The sequence below is a fragment of the Bombyx mori genome, chromosome 13 (assembly GCF_030269925.1).
Source record: "Bombyx mori chromosome 13, ASM3026992v2".
Classification (NCBI taxonomy): domain Eukaryota; kingdom Metazoa; phylum Arthropoda; class Insecta; order Lepidoptera; family Bombycidae; genus Bombyx; species Bombyx mori.
In genome coordinates this window covers 16,071,983-16,095,235 of record NC_085119.1, presented here as the reverse complement: position 1 = coordinate 16,095,235, position 23,253 = coordinate 16,071,983, and the positions used below count along the sequence as shown (strand labels likewise).

At 37.0% G+C, this 23,253-nt stretch overlaps 4 protein-coding genes across 6 annotated transcripts; 2 read left to right on the top strand and 2 right to left on the bottom strand.

Annotated features, from left to right (window-relative positions):
* The first annotated feature begins 2,342 nt into the window (after nt 1–2,342).
* LOC101737494 (nitric oxide synthase-interacting protein homolog) lies at nt 2,343–8,233 on the top strand. 3 transcript variants are annotated; one of them, XM_062671915.1, is made up of 3 exons: nt 2,343–3,129; nt 3,331–3,404; nt 4,519–4,788. In XM_062671915.1, exons 1-3 carry the CDS (start codon nt 2,438–2,440, stop codon nt 4,602–4,604), a joined length of 852 nt encoding a protein of 283 aa, XP_062527899.1. In that variant the 5' UTR covers nt 2,343–2,437; the 3' UTR covers nt 4,605–4,788. The 3 variants fall into 3 exon arrangements, 2 of the variants coding, with proteins under 2 accessions (XP_062527899.1, XP_004927753.1); XR_009974755.1 differs by adding an exon at nt 7,667–8,233 and having other exon boundaries at nt 2,360–3,129; nt 3,331–4,594; XM_004927696.4 differs by having other exon boundaries at nt 3,331–4,788.
* On the bottom strand, nt 4,843–9,943 carry LOC101737353 (uncharacterized). The gene is made up of 8 exons (XM_004927695.5): nt 9,738–9,943; nt 9,238–9,659; nt 9,083–9,157; nt 8,482–8,607; nt 7,904–8,060; nt 7,623–7,739; nt 6,609–6,862; nt 4,843–6,339 (listed from the first exon to the last, which is right to left on the bottom strand). Exons 1-8 carry the CDS (start codon nt 9,816–9,818, stop codon nt 5,316–5,318), a joined length of 2,256 nt encoding a protein of 751 aa, XP_004927752.1. The 5' UTR covers nt 9,819–9,943; the 3' UTR covers nt 4,843–5,315.
* Nucleotides 9,944–10,145: 202 nt separating this feature from the next.
* Nucleotides 10,146–12,874, top strand: RpL21 (ribosomal protein L21). Its single transcript, NM_001043758.1, has 3 exons — nt 10,146–10,164; nt 10,357–10,493; nt 12,500–12,874. Exons 2-3 carry the CDS (start codon nt 10,365–10,367, stop codon nt 12,848–12,850), a joined length of 480 nt encoding a protein of 159 aa, NP_001037223.1. The 5' UTR covers nt 10,146–10,164; nt 10,357–10,364; the 3' UTR covers nt 12,851–12,874.
* Nucleotides 12,875–13,763: 889 nt separating this feature from the next.
* USP46 (ubiquitin carboxyl-terminal hydrolase 46) lies at nt 13,764–21,898 on the bottom strand (the record flags this gene model as incomplete). Its single annotated transcript, NM_001257013.1, is given in 7 exon segments — nt 13,764–14,078; nt 15,285–15,428; nt 16,726–16,983; nt 19,705–19,898; nt 20,190–20,270; nt 20,789–21,005; nt 21,830–21,898. Coding segments are annotated over 7 exon segments (1,050 nt in total), but the record flags the coding sequence as incomplete, so codon positions are not given.
* Nucleotides 21,899–23,253: the final 1,355 nt, after the last annotated feature.

Genomic DNA, 23,253 nt, shown 5'->3' with positions numbered 1-23,253 from the left:
ATAAATAAAACTATTTGAAATTTGAATATCGCCACTAGATTATCGCTTTAAAACAATTACACGATTAGATTAATTTAATCACAGATAATTTTTATCACAATGACAGCGATTTAATTGTTTTAAATGTATCATAAAGATCACCAGTTTCTAGCGAGAAACTCGATAAACTAAAATTGAAACACGAACTTAAAATGTAAATACTGAATAAAATGAGGTAAACAAGACAAACATTGACATGCAAACCATTGACGTCATAAAGTAGCGACTTATTTCTTATTTCCCCGATTTCACGATTTTGGTTTGTTTCATTGATATATACAGGCAAAAGAAACATGCCCATACGACACTTTTCAATGTCAGAGCGAAACAATATTAACCTTAAATAGAATAGAAACGCTAATTGAAATGGAAACACCAAAACATCTGGTGCACGTTATGAGAAAACTATACGAGAAAAGAACTGCGTAAGTGCGAACAAAATATGTTTAGTTTAAGAGTTTGACCTCAGTTCCAGCATTCGTCAAGGATATATATTATTACCGATCATAATCAACATCTCTAGCTCTTTTTTTTCCTACCTATGCTGATAGGCTTGAGAGGCTATTTCAGCCTCGCGGCCAGCTCACGGGGCCCAAACCGGAGAGCTGTTAACACTGACCCTAGCAAGAGCAGTGCTTCGCAGAATCTACCACCGGATCGGAAACGCGACCCACTGAGAAGATCTGGCGAGAAACTCAGTGGGCTGTGTCTGTGGGTTAATTCGCTCGTCGAGCCCTTCGTCGCAAGCGACGGGTTCGACGAGGACGGTGACCGGTGCTTGTGGTGCCTAAAAGCACCGTTAATGGAGCAGGAGGTTCCGTAATGACGTGCTTTGGGCGACGTCGACGGTTTACCATTCGGTCTACTGGCTCGAGTATGTAGTTTCCAGCGGCCACGATGAGATGGTTCTCATGTCGCACCGCCTTCTCAAAATGGCGCAGCGATGCCAACTGTAGATACTTGCTAACTGAATCGAGCTCCAGGTCATCGTGGAGATTTACGTTCCTCAGGAACCATGGAGACTAATCGGACGGTAACTAGCGTTTGTTTGGGTTTGCCCGGCTTATGTATACCGATAACGTCCGCTTCTTTCCACACCGCGGGAAAGATGCAGTGCGTCATAGCGGCATTTAAAATGGTAGCCAACATTGCTATCAGTTGGACTGGTAAAAGTTTTAGCGCGCGGTTGCGGATGCCGTTGGAGCCGGGTGCCTTCTTAGGTTGGAGGTTGTGGATCGCGTCTCTAACTTCGTCAGTGCTAATGGGGGGTAACGCGTCCGAGGGCGGCAGGGAAGCTCTGCACTCGACTAACTTGGTGTGTTCGGGGTCCGCGTATTGAGTGCTAGTGGTGCACTGCTCTTGCAGTTCATCGGCCAGCAGCTCAGCCTTGTCATCGTCATCGAAAGCCGGTGGTTGACCTGAAGGGCGTATGAGGGGAGGCATAGTAGCGGTAGTTTCGGACTCTAGCTCTAAGTAATAGAACTTATCATGAGAATTACTTCGAGAGCTCGACCGATGGTATTTCCATTGAAGGATCAGAAATAAGTGTTGAAGGATGACACCACCTTGTTTGCTACCAGTGCTGGCTACATTGAAAATCTTCTGGTAAAGATGGAAATATTGAGAACAATACTAATAAAACTAGTGCTACGAAGACTATATTAGACAGATCTTTGGTATTCTCGGTTTTTTATGCGCCACAGAACCTGGACTTTGCTAAATAGAGAGAAACACAAGACTGCGGCAAGACAGACGCACTTGAAATATAGTGCTTCGGGGTGGGGATCTATCCCACACTACCAAGAGTGCCACCATTCTGTCAAGAGTGTAGCAACGAAGAAGAAGAATGGTTCGGGCTTATAATGGTGGCGTAACAATTTTCTTTGGAGAAAATGTTCTAGTTTAAAAGTCTAAAATTGAAGATAAAGGGTAGGTACTTCATTCACCAATATGTTTGACACAATTTGATTTTTTTATAATTTTTTTTAGTCGGTCAATGAAACGTCTCTAATTCCTTTTTTATACAATATTTGTTACAAAAATCAACCAAATATTAAATGTAACAAACATTTTCAGATTGAACAGTCATATTCTATCAGAAAGGGCTAAAATTTTTGCTAACTTCATTTCATCTCTATCGAAACTTACTCGCTATTACTTTGTGTCCCTTACTACATTTAAAAATGAAACAGAATAAATTGAATTATCTTCAATCTGCTTAATTTCATTCTTCGGACAAGACGTGGCTCAAACTTTCTTTTGTAAGATTGTATGGGCTACATTCCCTTTGCTCTTTTTCTAATAGATAAGCTAAAACATACCCATAGATTAAACACATAAATAATATTGTACTACCTACACTTACTTAAACAATTAATTTAAACAAACAGTTTTAAAAATGACTCGACACGCTCGAAATTGTACAGCAGGTGCTGTGTATACATATCATGAAAAGAAAAAGGACGCTGCTGCTTCTGGCTACGGTACTCAAAGTGAACGTGTCGGAAAAGACTCCATAAAAAACTTTGATTGCTGCAGCCTAACATTACAGCCTTGTAGAAACCCTGTGGTCACAAAAGAAGGCTACTTATTCGATAAGGAAGCTATTTTAGAGTACATCATCAGTAAGAAGAACGCATATAACCGCTTATTAAAGAAATATGAGAAACAATTAAAAAAAGATGAAGTTGAAAGAGCCGAGCTTGCGGTGGCTGAAAAAGAAGCGAAACTCATTAAATTCATGAACAGGGAAAAAAATATTTCATCTACTACACCAAGTACTTCAGCTATAGAGGAAAAAACGATAAATTCAGTATCAAATATAGCGAATGGTAAAGAAAAACAGTTACCTAGTTTTTGGGTACCATCCCAACTTCCCGATGCAAAGATTTCGAAAATAGAAAAACCTGATCCAACCGTTTACTGTCCGATCAGCGGCAAACCATTGAAAATGAAGGATTTAATAGAAGTTAAGTGGACATTGGTGAATGATCCAGATGATAAGAAGTCTTTAATAGCCAAAGAAAACCGGTACATGTGTCCAGTGACACATGATATATTAAGTAATGCTGTGCCCTGCGCTGTTATCAGGTGATCACATAGCATAAAATTCAAAATATATACTACTGAAAAAATCTATTTTGATTTTATGATCTTGTAAATCTATTTTAATACCAAACTAAATTTCAACAACAAACCTTTACTTTGATTTTTAAATACTCACAAAATATAACCTTTGATTATGAGAAGATATTAAAGTAAAATAGACAGTAAAATTTCTTTATTTTCCAGAACTTCAGGACATGTTGTGACAATGGAATGTGTTGAGAAAATCATAAAAAAAGATTGGTTGCATCCATTAACTGGTGAGAAACTTAAAGAAAAAGATATAATTCTACTGCAAAGAGGGGGCACTGGATATGCACTCACCAATCAAAACCTAGAAGGGAAAAATGAAAGGCCTGTTTTACAAGCGTAATTAAATAAATATCTGTAGAACAAAAATAATATATACAGTCAAAACCGTTTACTGCGACATCGTTTAGAACAACATGTATATATCGTTTAGAACAATGCTATATGACCGCCTTATTAAAAACATTGCTTTATACGACATTGCTAATAACGACATACCTCATAAAACGACCACATTTAACTAATATTTCGTAGAATTAGATTTGTTACTACGACCGGCTAAACTGTATTGTAAACAATTTGAATAGGTATCCACATTTGTCTTCAATGGCTATTAAAATCAGGAAAGAAAACAATAGGATTTAGTTTAGTGTAGGGTTTTTTCTAATTCTTAGAAACAAAACACGTGCATGCAGTTACTGTACCAACTTTGAATGATGGTATCAATGCTGTTAGTGTATTAAGAAAGATTGCTCTTTTTAATGAACAGTTCCACATCCACGACAATTATGAAGATACGTTAATTAAAATCCAACGTGAATTACTAAATATCTATGCACAACAGAAGTGTTCCAAACAGACCAAAATTACAAATTTTATGCTCACAGAAAAATAATATGCATTGTACTTATGTGTAATAAACAAAATGTACATAGTTGAATAAATATATTTTTCCAATAATTCCCCATCGATTTGTTTGTACTTGCACGATACACATTAAACATCATCGGTTGTTACGACTATCGGTTATTACGACTGAATATGAGCAGTCCCTTCGATGTCGTTATAACAGATTTTGACTGTAGTTAGATTGTGAGAATATTCATTTACACTTTGTGTTCTGTATGAATGTTCCTCCAATTTTGTTTTGTTTGTGGGAATTTCTTTTTATTTTTTTTTATGGTGTAGAAGAGTGGACAAGCTCATGGCCCACCTGGTGTTAAGTGGTTACTAGAGCCCATAGACATCTAAAACATAAATGCCGCCACCTACCTTGAGACAAGAGTTCTAAGGTCTCAATTTTAATAGTACATATCTTAAGATAAAAATCAGTTTTAAATTTAGATCATGGTGGAGGTCAACATTCCTCACGTACTACGATGCTCTCATGGCTATCCTGCAGAAACGGGATAACCAGAATGTATGATTGATAATTCTCTACCATAGAAGTAGATAATGATTAGCAGTAGTAGTAACTCAAGTTTGCTTATTTATACATTGTAAGACATCATCACCATTGATATTTTTTCTTCTAAGTTTTTATTTCAGGTATTTATAATGTAATGATGTAATGTTGATGTGTGTATAATAAAAAAAAGTTGATTATGAATTGAATATATAGTTGTATTAATTTTAAACTACTGCTTGGTTCTTATAAATAAAAGAAAGTTTTTAATACATAGTAAATAGTCATTACTTTATTTAAAATATCAATAGTAAACTCTAATTAAACTAACTAAAAATAGGTATTAGCTTACATTATTACGACTCAGGTTATTTATATATGAATAATCGTAATGCATTACATAATTAACATTTGTTCCATATTAAATGTGAGATCTTAATATGATTATTAAATTTCTCTTTCCATTAAAGAAAAAGGTCTAATTCTCATACAGGTGTTTTCAATATAAATTCCAGTAATGTACATCAATTCTTATGTTTTAACCTTCAGTTAATTTTGATTCAACCCTATAGGCAATTTACTTTTATATAAATAAAATCAAGAGAAAGCGTTGCTTTAATAATAAGTAAAATTTGTATGTACATGTCTAGCTCTCAGGAAAGAGAGTGGACATCCATTCCAGATTTGTGCTATGAAAACACCAACAGTATTTTAATCATCATTACAAAAGTTAATCCTATGTATTTGTAAATGAAAATAAATCTAAATTGAAGTCTGATGTACCTGATCTTATTTCCATTCCCGGATATGAAAGGCATGTACTACCTAAACTATCGAGGAAATTAAGCACCGAATCACTTTGGTTTGATTCTGAGCACACATTTGTTAGAATATCTTGAGTTACATCACTTATATTACTTCTAGTGCTGCTGACTTTATTTGTATCTGTATCTTTAACATGTATTAATGAAGGTTCAATTAAACTGTCCGGTTTTGTAAATCCATCTTCAGACTTGTCACTAGAGAGTATCCAGCTCTGATCTATTGCATTCTCTTTACATGGTAATTCAATATCATTATTAATTAAACCATTAATGTTATTTGTTTCTTCAAAAGCTTTGTCAACCATGTTCACTGCCCCTATTATTTGACCATCATAATTAGATAATTTATCTGGGGTTATTTGAAACTTCCGAAAAACTGTGGATGTTGGTTTTATAGGTGATGATCTGATATCAAAATGTGTGCTGTGGAACTGTATATGATTATTCTTGCTTTGGTCTAATGTAACTTTGTTATTAACGTCATTGCACTCATTTGATGCCACCATTGATTCATTGAATCTACTGGTGTCTATACCTAGCTTAGTCAATAGATCTTCAGATTCGAAACTAAGTCTTTTAGTTTCGTTTAAGTCTTCTTCTCTTTTTACAGCTAAATCTAATTCTAATAACGTATGTTTTTCGTCTAATCTAATTTTTTTGGCGCCACTATTTTGAGCCTTTAACTTTTTTAATTTCCAAACTCTTTTATTTACCGTCGGCCAGTTTTCTGCTGAACTAATTCTTGCGCAATCTTCTGTATCCGGAATCATTGCTTCTTCGTGATTTGTTATTAATAATTCCGATGGTTGGTTCACTTCAACATTACTCTGATTTTGGGTAGTGGAGGGATTATGCATGCAGAAGCCATCTTTATCTTTTATACAACTTAAAGCATTTACATCTATATTATATTTTCCTGGATCCATTCCCAGTATCCTGCAAACATAATCACACTTAGTTGTACATGTATAAAAATCGACGTGTGTATATCTTAACTATAGACTCTGAAATGGCTGGAATGATTTAGATGAAAATTGTCAAAAATTTTGTCTGAGCATAGCATTTTGTAATGTCCGTTTTACCAGCCGATGTAATCGGGTTTGCTGATTGTGCATAAATGTGTAGTCTGTTTCTTACTGCCTTACTGTTTAATAAATAAACGGTTAATAAAATAATTCTAACAAATTTTCATTATAAGAACTTACCTCCCTATATCATCATTGATTGTGCAAGGTTTTCCCTCATTGCCCTCCATCGTATTCAGTAAACATGGCAAAAGAGACTTTAGCTTCACAATCAATTGTTCCAACTGTTGTATAAATATATTAGTCCTGTCTTCTTCAGAACCACCTTTTACAATTGCCAGTAGACAGTGAAACAGGTTTGAATGGATCTTGGCTGGTATGTGGGTGGGATGGTTTTCATAATGCTTTTGTAGACGATAAAGACTAGCAAACTCCTGGAAATGTTCATAATCCATATATAAGAATTCAATCGTATTGTATATTATTATCGGTTACGTGGCTTTTATAAAAGCATCTTATATAATTTTTAATAGAAATATTTGTTAAGTTGTTTCTCACTTTTTTTGTAAAATTGTTTTGAATTAATCAGGAAATTGAATTAATAAATCAAATATACACAGAGTTGACATCTTCAAGTTTATGGGATTGCAAAGACACTGAAATAATATCTGCATTGCTTACTATTTATTTTCCTCATTAGGAACACATGAGATTACTTGAAATTGCATAAGGCAATACAGGAATGAACAAAATTATAATCTTGACATTAAATGCCTTTTCATCCTGTTGGCACCCTCAGGTTAAACGCTCAGTTATACTGATGAGTGAACCGGAACACCTGATTGCTGCAAGTAACAGGGACTGGAGGCATTGATACATGATAACTTATAATATACCCTATTAGCAGTACTTCAGATAGGAAAAGAACAAAAAAGAGAAACTGTTGACAATATGGATAAATCCCCAATTCATTGTAGCATATGATCTGAATTACCAGCCACCTCCTCTGAACCACCAGAAAACATTATTGTATACAGATTAATTTTTTTTTAATTTTGCAATAAACTTTCTGTGTATGTATGTATTATGTACTACTGTTTTCAAGGTGCCAATATTTTACTTGTTTCAATTCTTTCAATATTCTCAGTTACTCAGTGTTGTTTTATCATACTTCCCCATAATTTTAAAACTTACAGTTGAACATTGGAAACAGGTGACTACATGATTTTTCTTTTTAGGTTTCTGTGGAGTGTCCTGCGGTACTATCAGCTTTGGATGTTTCACTGTTCTACCGCTTCGTGTGACTTTGGTCTGAAAAAGTTATTCTGTTAGCATCAACAATCACTGCACACAAATTAAGTTTAAATTTGAATAAAATTGGAACTGTTATCCTTTGGTCCACTACCACCCTGTTCACATATTTCCTCTCTGTAATTATAATTAACTTTAAAATTTAAGAAAGAAATTATGCTCACCACGGCAGGTAGCTCTGGTTCGTCTACAAAATCTTCAATAACAATCTGTTTTTTCACAAATTCTTTTTTCGGTATCTCAATCTTTTTTTCTTCTTTCTTCTCTTTAAAGATGATGTTCTTTTTACCTGCGATAACGAGGTCCTTCGGAGAAATAACCCTGTAAGAAAAAAATTAGCTTTATTCAAATATAATAAAACTACTCCAAAGCTACCTGCCATATTATGTTGATATACACTGAACTATGATACACTAATACACAAAATTGTTTATTTTATAACAAATTATAAGATGATTTAGTATAATAACAATTAAAGTACTTTTACGATTTAATCTCGCCGTTTTTATATTCATTATATTATTTTCAATATTGAGACTATAATTTTCTTCACCACAGATGGTTTTTTACTCATATTTTGTAGATAGACAATGAATGGAATTATTCTAGTGTCCGATCTTCTTGTTGGTTACTACAGTTTAACAAAGTACAAATTTGTGTAAAGCCATGTTCACAGCATTCCTTCATAAATATTTTTTGAAAGTAAAATTAGACAAGAATAAAATCTGTCACTTAAACTTACTTATATATAAACTTTGTGTTCGTAACAGGATCATAGGTGGGTTCTGGAACAATCTTTTCAGGATCACTGAATATTTTCAAGGCATGGTTTACCATCTTCACTTGATCATCATTCAACTTATTTAGGCTGAAAATTTTTAACGTAATTTCATCAATCTTGTTTTAAGTGGAGCAGAAGTCAAAAACTTATTTAATATTTATATATATTCCTCCAAAGTACCAAATAGAAGGACTAAGTTCTAAAATTACTTTAATTAGTCCTGATTATGACTGAATTTAAGTTGATTTGGCATTTAGACAAGTATTCTTCATCAAGAAATTTTACATATATCAATCCTTCCATTGAATTGTTACTAAAATTTATCTCTGTTGAATTTAATATTAAACTGTGTTTTGCGATTTAATCATTTATATTTATGACTTATTTGATAAGTTTGATTTGCATGCATTTCTGAAAAGCAAAGTTCAAACTGATAAGCAGGATTACACCCTGACGAATATAATGTGTATTACCAGAGTTCTGAGAACATTAAAAGATTTCATTACTAGTACTAAAATATATTAAGTAAAAAATTTATAGACCAATTACTATCACACCTTACCTATGGTAAGTTTCTCCTAATTTGATTAATTGCACTGATGTGAGTTTCGATGTCGGCGGGATAATTGTTGAAGTACTGAAATAAGCAGATAAATATAATTTTATACTCGTCCATGATATGAAATGGGTATTGTAATGATTTTTTACCAAACATACTTCTCTTTGGGTTTTATCTTTGGTAGCGCTCTTTCAACGCGATTCCTACGGGTCAACATGCCATCTTTTAACTTTACAATCTTCCTGTCTATGCCAAAGACTGGTATGGTATTTGGTGTCTTCTGTTCTGTAGACTGTAGATTTATTTTACGAGTATTCGAAACTGCAGGTAAGCTCGGTTTCAATATAACATTGTTCAATACATAAGGTTTGCTTGGTTCAGTTTTTGGCAACAGAAAGCTGGCTAATTTCAAATTATTCCCGACGGCTGCTGGATCAATCTTTTTGATGGTACGAGGCGCGGGGGCCTTTATTACATTTGGTATTGAGTTTTCTATACTGCCGCTCTTTTCGTAAAAACTTTTCAGGTTATCCGAAATAGGTTTCTGTTCAACATCGCCCAAAGTTATAATATAATTCGCCTGAAAACGCAACGTTGTGTTGAAGTATTTTTGATACTTTGTTAAACTAATTCAGTCAATAAATAATAGGTGCATTACCTGACTGTCATTCGGATTTATCAAATAAACTGGTGTTAATTGACTTGAATCCACGATAGTGGCCTCTGGTAACGTATTCATTGTACTTTTTGTAAATAAATTGTATTATTGTAAGCACATTACAACAACAAAAATAAAAATAAAATTAAAATCTTTAGAAAATAAAGGAAAGAAATATTCACACCCCCTTGACGTTATTTGACATTGACAAACTTTTTTAATTGATTTTGTTTGTTTCTGTGGTTGTCTCGTAAATTCACCGTAGTCTATGGTCTCAAAAAGCCGTCGATAAATTACACTATGGCCTAAGAATTGTAGATGGTGTGCGATGCTTAGTGTAACTAAAACGCATCTCTATTCTTCTCTGGACAGCATTCCATAGACGAAACTAACCTCTTTCTAGATCCGTCAAGCTTTGTAACACAAGGTGAATATCGCGTGAAATCAAAAATAAATCCAATTAATAATTTAATTTCACATTTAGCTATTCCCAATTTGCTCAATAGTCTACGTTTAGTGTTTACCATAGCAGTTTTTGTGAATATTACATCAGGGAACTTTGCTTGAAGTTGATCCACGTGTTGTGAAACTTGTCGATATCATATACTTCGGTTTACAGGCTCGAAGATGACGAACTCCAAGGGTTACCGCCGCGGCACCAGGGACTTGTTCGCTCGCAGGTTCCGCACACATGGAACTATTCCGCTCTCCACGTACATGAAAGTGTACAAAGTTGGAGACATTGTAGACATCAGAGTAAGTTTAAGTTTAATTGACGTTGTAAACTATGGTTATTACTTATGGTCATAATTGACGCGGTATTGACTTAAAGTAATTTAAACTGAAATGTTTTTATAGCACTAAAGAGGATTATTACGATTGCTAGCCAAGTTTACAGTTACAAAAATCTATTTGATGTCAACAGTTGACTTTGCACATTTCTATATTTCATAGTCTGAAAAATTCAACTTCATTTTCTATAATATTCAGACGTTAGTTTCGTTTGATCGAACAATCCTGGTATTATTTGAATATTGGGTATTAAATAAAACGTTAATTAGGAGTCAAATAGTTTATTCATGGATGTTTTTTTAAAATGTCTTAGTTGAAATATTTTAAACCAATAGATTAGGGGACATGCTAGTACACTATTATTATATTGCCCCCCTGGTAATATTTACTGATACTTAAAGACCATACTGAGGGGTGAAAGGTTGTTTGGTTTAAGCAACATTTTGCTTAATATGCAACATTTTATAATTATAAATATGCAACATTTATCTTAATAATTATAAAGATAAATGTTGATATGAGTCGACTTTTATCAAAGCCGGCAATGTGACTTTTGGACAATTACTGGTAAATCAGAAAAACGAATTATTGACTTTGTATTCCATTGGCAGTCACAAAACTCTTCTGAACGACATCTTAGATAAATAACAGGTTAAGTATTAACCTTTATTTAATGCAGGTTTTGAACCGTATTCTTTGAAGGAGATGATTATATTCAAATCAATCTGTATTGACATATCAATAACATTTTTTTGTCCAAATGCACAGATTGCCACCTTTGATAATAGACGACTCATATAATATAGGAAAAGAGTGTCGCATAGCAAAGGAGCGTTTTATTTGGTATTATAATCAGCAGTTTGATGTTTTTAATTGAACTTTAATTAAGCTTCCTCTGTTCAAATAGCTGAAGAAGTTTATTTTAATAATATTTTTTCGAAATTTTAAACTTTAAAATTGCTTTTCCACAAACATACTTCCAATAAACTAAATAGCCTTTTCTCCCTTAATTTGTGAATGCTACCTACTACACTCAGCTTGAGACATGAGGTCAAGTCTCAATTACAATACACAATAGCTCTCTATTGTTTTTAACCAGACTGCATGACTGAATTACAGCAGAAACAGACTGGACAGTGGTTCATAAAGTGTGAGCTTACAATAAACCCTACTACCAGTAATTACCTAAATCATATTATTTACAGATTTTACTAATATAAGCAAGCTTATAGCAGCAAAGCTCATTTTAAGATGAGGTGGGCCATTTTGATACATCTTTTGTCCCACCCTATCTTTAAGCCCTCTTTTTAATGTAATTAATTTATAAATATACAGAAGTATGTGATGAATTTTTTATTCTTTAATTGTTTTTTTTTTTTTTTTTTTATGATTGAAGGATTACTGGTGGCCCGGAGGCCTTTCCAGTTTCACCAGAACAGGTCTTTAATTGTGTAGGTAGCTGTCCCTATAAACACTCATTTATTTCTCAAAGATATCTTTAGCAGGGCAAATAAATCAGATGTTGTTAGATGTAGGATTGCCTACACGGGCAATAAAAAAAGTCCGAGGGATTCTGGTAATCATATTCATTAAACTTTGTAGAGTCCGACATGCAACCCAATCCATACACATCAGTCAGCTCACTTTATCAACTGATTTTGTCATTGTAGGTTGTATGTCCGATCTCGTGGTAGATTAATTCACGAAGTAGATGCCCTTGGATTGTTAAGTCTCTTTTGGAGATTCTCAGGCCAGCTGCTTAGTAAATCACATGTCTTCTGGCTGGGTCTTTGCTCGTCCATTTGTCCTGGTTAAATTGAAAAGACCTTCAGCCACCAGTAATCCTTACTTCATAAATATAAAAAAAAAAACTTTCAAGGCTTTAAAAATGTACTTCCCTCTATTTAGGATAATTGTTTGGATTGTCTTACAATGAATGAAGCAGCATGGATTATATTTTTTTATTACAGGGCAATGGTGCAGTTCAAAAGGGTATGCCACACAAAGTATACCATGGAAAGACAGGTCGCGTGTACAACGTGACTGCTCATGCTCTCGGTGTGATTGTCAACAAGCGTGTTCGCGGAAGGATTATACCGAAGCGCATCAATATCCGTGTTGAGCATGTCAAGCACTCCAAGTGCAGACAAGACTTCCTTAAGAGAGTCAAAGAGAATGAGAGGCTACTGAAGGAAGCCAAGGCTGCCGGCAAGACCGTCAACCTGAAGAGACAGCCAGCTCCCCCTAAAGCTGCCCACATCGTCAGTGGAACTGAGAAACCCGTCTTACTTGCGCCTATCCCATACGAATTCGTAGCGTAAAGTCCAATAAAATATTTTTAAGAACTTCGCTGTTTTTATTCTACCTCAATAGTTGATTCTAACTTTGTAAATAAAATGCAATGGCAAATATGACATATCATAGCGCTTGCGAAAAACCATGGAGGGGAGCTCATTCCAAAGCCGGATGGTACGTGGCAAATAAGATCTCTGGAAACGCACTGTGGATGAATGCAGTGTCTCCTCCAGGTAGTATGGATGAATCTCACTCCGGTGGTGGACGGTGCGATGACGATATAAGTCGTCGTGGCCTAAAAGATAAGACGTCCGGTGCATTTGTGTTGAGCGATGCACCGGTGTTCGAATCCCGCAGGTGGGTAACAATTTTTCTAATGAACACGTACTCAACAAATGTTTACGATTGACTTCCACGGTGAAGGAATAACATCGTGTAATAAAAATCAAACCCGCAAAATTATAATTTGCGTAATTACTGCTGGTAGGACTTTTTGTGAGTTTACCACCATACACATCTACAGCGTAAATGCGCCAGCCTCCTTGAGATATAAGTTCTAAGGTCTCAGTATAGGTACAACGGCTGCCCCACCCTTCAAACCGAAACGCATTACTCCTTCACCTCAGAAATAGGCCGGGTAATGGTACCTACCTGTGCGGACTCCCAAGAGGTCCTACCACCAATAATTACGCAAATTATAATGCTTTGCACAAATTACCTCAACCATGACGGTGCTATGTTAAAATAACTGTTTTCGTACGCTTATCTGGCTAACGCTAATCGAATTTTTAGGGAAAATGTAGACAATTTGAGCGAAACGGCGAGCGTTAGGCTACTATTAAAAACGTAATTGACAATTAATTATTTTTTTATTGACCATTAATTAATTAAAACGGTGTTGAGTTTTTTTACTATGAAATAAGTAAATACCCAAAGAGATAGATCACAACTTTTAATTTTGAAATGAAATATTTATTATTTACAATCGAACAATTTGAATGACAATAATAATAATAATAATGCAAAGAATAAAATATTATCTTAATAAACATATGCCGTTTCAACTTTAACAAACATGGCATATTATCTCAAAACGATTCATATTGACTGGTTTCAATAATTTAACTAACAATATTTATTTATTTAACAACTAGCGTCCCTAGACTGATAAAATAGTATGTATCCTGTTTCGGACGATTTCTGTATGTCTGAAGTTAGGCCGTAAAAGTCTTCTATAGCTGATGCATCTATTTTCTGGAAGAAAAAATAACATATATTTACTGTAGGAATATACGACAAAGGGAAGATCTTCCACCGAGCGGGTGATATTGCTCGGTAGACCGACGGTCCGAATGTTGTTGTTCGGAACTTGTATATATGCGCTTTATCTTGAAAATGTCGTAAGCGAGATTCAGGCATCTGTCAATTAGGCATCTTGCGTTGTATGATGGCTACCCGCCACATTACTAAATTTAGAATTGTTTTGAGACTTTTTGGCGGGAATACGAAGAGCGAAGTTGTGTGAATTGTTTTATTTTGTCTATTTAAAATATCCTCCAAAAAGTCTCAGTAAATAACCACCATTTTACTGAGATTCTATTTCATCCCATATCATCTCATCTCATTTCATTTCATTTCCTCATACTTGATTAATTTTTTCAAATGAATATTCACCATGTTTATTAATATTTTTTTACTCATTTTAATTGTTTTCAAATATAAAATGAATAAGCAATAAGGAATAAACTAAATTCATGGTTTTTGTTCTATAAAAAAATTCGTCGGTGAAGAGGTTAAGGGTCATCTATAGAAAAGTCCTCCTGATCCACTAACGGTGCTTTTAGGTATCCCAAGCACCGGTCATCGTCCTCGTCGAACCCGTCGCTTGCGACGAAGGGCTCGACGAGTAAATTAACTCTCAGACACAGCCCACTGAGTTTCTCGCCAGATCTTCTCAATGGGTCGCGTTTCAGATCCGGTGGTAGATTCTGCGAAGCACTTCTCTTGCTGGGGTTCGTGTTAGCAACGTCGTCAGGTTTGAGCCCCGTGAGCTCACCTACTAGTTAAGGCGACGCTGATATAGCCTCTCAAGGCTATCAGCTTAGGTAGGAAAAATAATATATATATATATATATTTTTTTTTTTTTTTTTTATATGATTGAAAGTTTACTGGTGGCCCGAAGGCCTTTCCAGTTTCACCAGGACAGGTGGGCGAGCAAAGGCTCAGCCAAGAGGGGTGGGATTTGCTAACAACTGCCCGAGCGCCTCCGAAGGAGACCTAACAACTCAAGAGCAATTGTTTCGCGAATGAATCTACTACCGGATCGGAATCGCGACCCGCTGAGAAGATCCGGCGAGAAACTCAGCGGGCTGATGCATGGGTTAGGTTGCACGTCGACCTCTTTGTCGAGTTCGACGAGTACGGTTACCGAAAATAATATATATAGAAAAGTGACTAACATCAACCATGTCATCGTCGAACAGCAGCCAGAAGCCGTGACTCTTGACGATGCTGATGTAGTGGCCCCGGTTCGGGCCGGAGCCGCAGTGCACCACCACGGCCACCAGGTCGTACAGACGATCCGGATTCACAGCGTCGTCAGACTGAAAAACAAAAATTATACATATTACAGAAGTCATCGTGGCCTAAAGGATAAGACGTCCGGTGCATACATGTTGAGTGATGCAACGGTGTTCGAATCTCAGGCGGGTGCCAATTTTTCGAATGAAATACGTACTCGACAATTGTTCACGATTGACTTCCACGGTGAAGGAATAACATCGTATAATAAAAATGAAACCCGCAAAATTATAATTTGCGGATTATTGGTGGTAGGATCTCTTGTGAGTCCGCACGGGTAGGTACCACCGCCCCGCCTATTTCTGCCGTGAAGCAGTAATGCGTTTCGGTTTGAAGGGTGGGACAGCCATTGTTTTTTTTTTCCCACCTAAGCTTGAGCCTTGAGGTTTTTTTTTTATTGCTTAGATGTGTGAACGAGCTCACAGCCCACCTGGTGTTAAGTGGTTACTGGAACCCATAGACATCTACAACGTAAATGCGCCACACACCTTGAGATATGAGTTCTAAGGTCTCAGTATAGTTACAACGGTTGCTCCACCCTTCAAACCGAAACGCATTACTGCTTCACGGCAGAAATAGGCAGGGTGGTGGTACCTACTCGCGCGGATTCACAAGAGGTCCTACCACCAGTAATTACGCAAATTATAATTTTGCGGGTTTGATTTTTATTACACGATGTTATTCCTTCAACGTTATGTCGTATGTCAGCGTCGCCTTAACTAGTAGGTGAGCTCACGGGGCTCAAACCTGATGACGTTGCTAACACGAACCCTAGCAAGAGCCGTGCTTCGCAGAATCTACCGCCGGATCGGAAACGCGACCCACTGAGAAGATCCGGCGAGAAGCTCAGTGAGCTGTATCTGAGGGTTAATTTACTCGTGGAGCCCTTCGTCGCAAGCGACGGGTTCGACGAGAACGATGACCGGTGCTTGAGGTACCTAAAAGCACCGTTAGTGGATCGGGAGGATCCGAAATGACTTGCTCATAAGCTCTTTTCTTTGAGAGAGAGAGAGAGAGTATTCTTTATTGTACACCAAAAAACAAACAAAAAGTGCGATACATTTAATACAAAAAAAGTACAATTGGTGGTCTTATCGCTAAGAGCGATCTCTTCCAGACAACCATCAGGTGGACAAGAATCATTTGGAAACGAATTACGCGCGGTGTACCAATCCAGTGAAATATATATAAATGTAGACATACATATACACATACATACATACACATAAACATAGGAATACAATTTTTAATTTTTTTTATTTTGCTTCATTACACAAATAATTCTTTGCATTATTATCGGAGGGCATAATCCAAACTCACCGTATTAAATAATCTCAGTTCTAATGGGAACACAACGCGATGCGACACCTTGATGTGCCGGTTAAACTGTTCCATGTATTTGAACCTCTTGAGGTGCAGGGCGAGGATGAGGGGAAGCTTCTTCACGCGCATCCGCTTCTGCGCCTCCTGGTAGCTGCTGCAGTTGTCACACTTGAACTTGTTGTCGTTGCAAAGCGTCTCCGTGTCGCTGAAGCACTTGAGGCAGTGCGTGATGCTCGTGTTTTGACCCACGTCCACCTGAAAACGTGGGACAATGACCGCATAAGGCAATGCGAGGTCCGATAATTTTTACTGGTGGTAGGACGTCTTGTGAGTGCGCACGAGTAGGGGGGGCAGCCGTTGTAACTATACTTGAGACCTTGAGATGTCTATGGGCTCCAGTAACCACTTAACACCAGGTAGGCTGTGAGCTCGTCCACCCATCTAAGAAATAAATAAAAAGGTAATGCGAGGTCCGATAATTTTTACTGGTGGTAGGACGTCTTGTGAGTCCGCACGGGTAGGGGGGGGGGGGCAGCCCCCTGGTGCCCGTGCTGGACCCTGGTGCCCGTGCTGGAGGCATGGTCGGATCGGCGTCACGGCGTACTCTCCTTTCACCTTGCGCAGGTCCTCTCGGGACATGGCTGTTTCGGGAGGTACCTGTGGAAGGTCTGCAGGAGAGAGCCACATCCAGGCTGCCACCAGTGCGGGCACCCGGACGATGACGCGCAGCACGCGCTCGAAGCGTACCCGCGTTGGGAGCACTCGCGGCGAGATCTCGTCGCGGTGCTGGGGAGAAACCTCTCCCTGCGGGCTGTCGTCGCCCGCATGTTAGAGGATCAGGGCTCGTGGGAGGCCATGGCCAGGTTTTGTGACCTGGTAATGGCGTCCCGTGAGGCTGAGGAGCGTGAAAGGGAGTGGGATCCCTCTTCAGCACCTCAGCGCAGAAGGCGGGATGGCCGGCGCGGGCGTGAAGCCCCCGCTCAGCCCCCGTAGGGACTATCAGGTGGCGGGTGCGGGGGCGCCCGGTACTCGACTGTCGGTCCGGTGGTGGGGCGGTGCAAGGTGGCTCCTGTGCGCTGCCCACGGTGTATCTCCCGAAATGACGTCCTTCGGGATTTTCCCGGAGATGAAATCCCGTCTTATCATCAGGACGGGTACCGGCGAAGGCGGACTTTCGGCGCGCACTGGGGTACCGTAGGTCTGGTGTAGCCGGTGTGGTGGAGCTCGATGGGGTTTAGTCGGTAGTCATTCTTCGTGGCAAGTACTTCGCGCGCCTTTTTCAAGGCGTAGTCTCTTGCGAGGAATTCGGGTGAGGTAGAGGACCTTAGCCCTTCTCGTCCCCCTTTTCCTCTCAGGAGGCGCCGGAGTCCGACATAACCCGGTTCGTTACCCCCCCGGACCGGGTATCCGTAAATGGATTCCCCAGCGTTAAAAAAAAAAAAGGGGGGGCAGCCGTTGTAACTATACTTGAGACCTTAGAACTTATATGTCAAGGTGGGTGGCGCATCATTCATGTTGTAAATGTCTATGGGCTCCGGTAACTACTTCAAGTTTACCGTGAGCTCGTCCACCCATCTAAGCAATAAATAAATAAAAAGGTAATGCGAGGTCCGATATTTTTTACTGGTGGTAGGACGTCTTGTGAGTCCGCGCGGGTAGGTACCACCACTCGGGCTATTTCTGCCGTGAAGCGGCAACATCGTTGACGTCACGTCGCATTACCATGAGTGTAGGTATTGGCAAGTCGGGATGCATGCAAGCATTTTGAAGCGAAGGAAAATTGGGTCTCTGCTTCCGAATGCTCTGAAAAGCCTTGGCAGATGGAAGTAGTGGCTCAATCCATTTCAAGTTTTTTTTTAACGTAACTTGTACAATGAAATAAATTTAATTTCGTTGCATTTTATAACATGACAGAACTCGAAAGTCGTCCTGTACACATCTTAAATATTTTTTTTAATTAAGAATTTTTTTAATTAAAAAAAAAGTTGTTATTGTATACCGTTCTGTGAATCTAAACTATTCTAAGCCATTCTCGAATCCGCTTGAACACACACGAAAAAAAAATTCATATCAAGCGATCCGCTGTACCGGTTTTCGTATCCCGCAGGTAGGTACCAATTTTTCTGATGAAATCCGTACCTACTTAACTTATGTTCACAAATGACTTTCGCAGTGAAGGAATAACAATAAAATCGTGTAATCAAAATCAGTAGCGCAAAAATTATAATTTACATAACTACTGGTCGTATCTTGGGGTGTCTTGAGTCCGCACGGATAGGTACCATCGCCCTGCCTATATCTGCCGCGACGCAGTAATGTTTTTCTCATTACAACTATGTTATGAACGATGTGTAGATGATGTAAGTGTAGATGTTTAAATAAAACCTAGAATATTTCAAGTACATACAGGAAATTCGCGTGTTATATGGGGAAAACCATGTGTTATACGAAAGACATGAAATCGGATTATAGAGGGGATTATTCACGAATGACTCTCATAGTAATGGGGGAAAAACTCTAGGTATTTTAGTGGTCATAGTTCTTGTAACAGGTTATTTTAATGCCATTCTGACTATGTCTACCACAATGTATTCATGTACTTCAGTTTGAACAATAAAATAGTATTTTGCCTTATACAATGCCTTTAAAATTGAGACTAGATATTAAAGCATTGAGACTGCGCTTATGCGAGATTTGAACCCCGGTAAAATCGCATTGCTTGATATTAGTACACCAGGATCTCATCCTTTAGATCGTGATGTCTTCTACTTAGACCTCTTGTCTCAGGGTTGGTAGTAGCATACACGATGACGGGTCCAGCTCCTTATATACTTAACATTCAGTGGATTAAAAGCTCATACATACATAAATGCATTAAAAGAGTTGTCTCAAGTTACCTCAAGTGGGGTGGTAGCATCCACTCATTTCTCTGCTAATAGGAAGGGAGAAATTAGGGTATACAAAATGAAAAGTTACCTGTAAATCAAAGAAATGCTCATCTTTACTGCTGACCGTCTCACAGTTGAGACACCTCGTCTCGCTTGTTAATGTTCCTTGGAATATTTCGTGCACCCAAGTCGGTTCAGTGTTGTGAGGCACTGAACCATTACACGTCACATTCTCACCGGAGTTGTTCTTTTGAACTTTTAATGTGCTTTGATTACGTTCCGCTGTCAGAAAGAGGGTTTCAATTAGCAACTGGCAAAATAAATGTCCATTTAAATAACTGTAAATTAACATACTTAAGATTAAATCTGAAAACTTGACACTCAGAGGTTGCCAATTTGTTTTTAGTCTGTGGTTTCTCAATAGAGTTTGAATCTTTACAAGACAGGCATAGACAACCTTCTATAGTTTCCCGTTATTACATTTTTAATATGTAATCTGTAATTAATACTAAAAACGACCAAGGACATTACTCCTATGTTTCTAAAACTGAAATAAAGTCAAATACTTCTTACCTAAAATAATTTCATTAATATGATTTATTAGGAAGTTCAGGAATTCATGGGCATCTTGTTGCATGTAATTGTCAAATTCCTCTGTAAACAAAACATATGCATTTAAAGAACTAAACAATTAGGCAATGTTACTCAATGGAACTTCAGAAAATGATTTAAGATAGAAGAAGAAGATAGAAGTAGTAACAAAAATATTGCTTTGTATAACAAATGTATTTAAATTTTTATTATTGTTTAATGAAAAAAATTATTGTCATTACATCATATATGTTTTAAATACTTTACCATTTTCATAGTCACATGCAGTCATAAATGTCATATAACAGTTGGTTCAATTAAGTCTATTACTCATAAAATCCAAAAAAAACTAATTAATGAATAGTTTTTGCAAAAAGGGATTTCTTTTTTCATATATGCAGTAAAAATAATATTACTAAACTATTACTAAATTTGTGCTCAATCTTGAATGTTATGTAAAGATGTAGGTGAGTGCTGACAGTTGGCTAAATTATAAGGTGTTCTTAAATGGCTAATTATAATTAAAATGGTGTGTTAAGTTTAAGCTACTGGTTTTTTATATAAGGACACCCGCCACATACCCTTTTCCTTCCTAAGTCTAGCAATAAATTTTTTAGGTGCAATTGATCCAACTTTTTTCTTTTGAGTAGCTATGCTATAAAATAAATCTGCCAGGCATGTTAATAGAGTTTCCTTGGTCCTTTTATTCTTAGCTTTGTACTCTAATACTTTCTCTCTGAATGGGCGACAAAAATATAAAGCTTGCAACACTGAGTTGCTGTAACAAGTGTTGCCAAACTGAAATTAAATAAATTATTTTGTTATAATCAATTTTCTTCTTTCGATATGAGTTAGTCAAGGACCCAAGCAAGACTGGTGCTTTATTATTATTAATCTCAAATAATTCATTTCATTCAAGATTATGTAGATAAAGGAGGTATCTTAAAATCACATTATTTTAAATGTTGATTCCTGTAATTTTAATAATTATATCTCTTTTCCTCATTTAAAAAATGCTTTGATTTAATTTATAGTGTTTCTAATATTGTTACTTATATATTACATTTACTTCAGTAGTATTTTCTGACTAGATATAGTCTTTATTTACTATCTTGGTAACCTCATTCTGAATATAATTTTCATGTCTGAATTTATCAAGTCAAGAAACACATTTCAGGCAAAGTAGGTAAGGGTTATCCGCAACTACATTTCTATAGAGTATGTACTCTATATAACATATTAAGTTATATAAAAGAGATATGTTTGAAAATGTTTCTTAGATTAGATAACATATCCCAAAATTAAAGTAATAAAATTTGATACTATACTAAATCATTTGATACTCACATTGACTAATCCGAAATAATGTTCGTTAGGTGGGAACTGCTCTGACCCGATATCTCTTTCCAACTGTGATATATTTGCGCCCTGCAAACATACTTTCCAATAAGCATCCGATTAAATCGAACCGGAAATAACGAATGCTGTGCTATTATAATCTTATTTAATTTCAGCCGGTTTAATATTGATAATACATTAAGTGCTTACAGCCGCGAATTGAAGGGAGTCTAGTCCTATACTTAAAACTATTCGAATGAAAATAAAACATGCATTTCGCTTACCATTCTATGCTGGAAATTAAGGCCAAAATCCTGACATATTGACATTTGCAATTCTGTTCTTACGACTTATCAAACAAACACTAGATTTTCACCACCGAACGAAGGGGTTTAAAACTTCTCTACAGTTATTTCTAGAAACATTATTAATAATATTCCTTTTGGAAACGGAGAAGCGCAGCACAACAGTCACGACATTACACCGCCAAAGACAACAGAGTCGGATGTTGACGTTGACATTTGACAGTGATTGAAGTTTTACCAGCTTAGTGTTGTAGGGTATTGCGTTTTCTGAACACATCTTACTATATAAAGCTTTTAGGTATTTTGTAAAAAGGGATTTCTGTTCTCTGCAAATTCACTAAAACAAGAAGCGGTTGTATGAATATCATAGGAGAATAAAATAAAAAAGTTTTGGCATACTGATAGAAGTAAAATGTTCTTAAAGTTTTTCCTTGTAGAGTTTTAGATTAGTTCGTGTTTCTGAACGAAAATTCTATCTAGAGATGTCGGGTGTCTAAACTTTTCAATGCTAATGTTTCGATGAATCGATAAGACTGGTGAACGGCGGTCACGAATGCAATACAAAACATAAAAATTAAAGAACGCCGCCTGTCCTTGCGGTTTGTCGGGTCCTCTTTGTCCAACGGAGGGACTTCGTTTCTGTGTGTGTTGTTCGACATGAATTCTTTATCTCTTTTAACTATCACACCTGTCATCAGAACTTATTATCTGGATCCAATCAATTCATCCCCAGAGCCCTTTTAAAGGTCTTTTCGCTAGGAACCACCCCACTTTGAGTGGATGAGCTCACGGTCCCCCTGGTGTTAAATAGTAATCAAAGCCCATAGACATCAACAACGTAAATACCATCACCCACTTTGAGACATGAGTTCTAAGTCTCAGTTTTACAGTACAACGGCTGTACCGTTCAAACCGAAATGCATTTCTGCTTCACCGCAGAATTAGGCAGGATGGTGGTAACTACTCGTGCGAGCTCACAAGACGTCCTACCACCAGTAGTTACGCAAATAAAAATGTTTGCGTGTTTGATTGTCATTAACATCCGTTAGGCTGCGAAGATTTCAATAATGCTTAACGAGAGTCCTCAGCAGGTTTACCTTGGTTTTCTTGAACTCATGTTATTCTTGATTTCCATGAACAACTATCACTATCTTCTATCAGGTGCGCCGTTTGTTAGTCAGCTTACAACGAAAAAAAAAACATGAACATGATATCTTTGTCAAAAACATCGTGAAGTCCGAAAAATAAAATCCACAATTTTAGGGTTATTAAAATGTTGATAACATTTTGGAAATATATAATATGTGGAATTTTATGTAAGCATTAAGTAATTCAAGGGTTGGTAGGCAGAGTACGCACCATAAGCATTTGCTTTACTAAACTACAAATTTTTTCTAAATCCT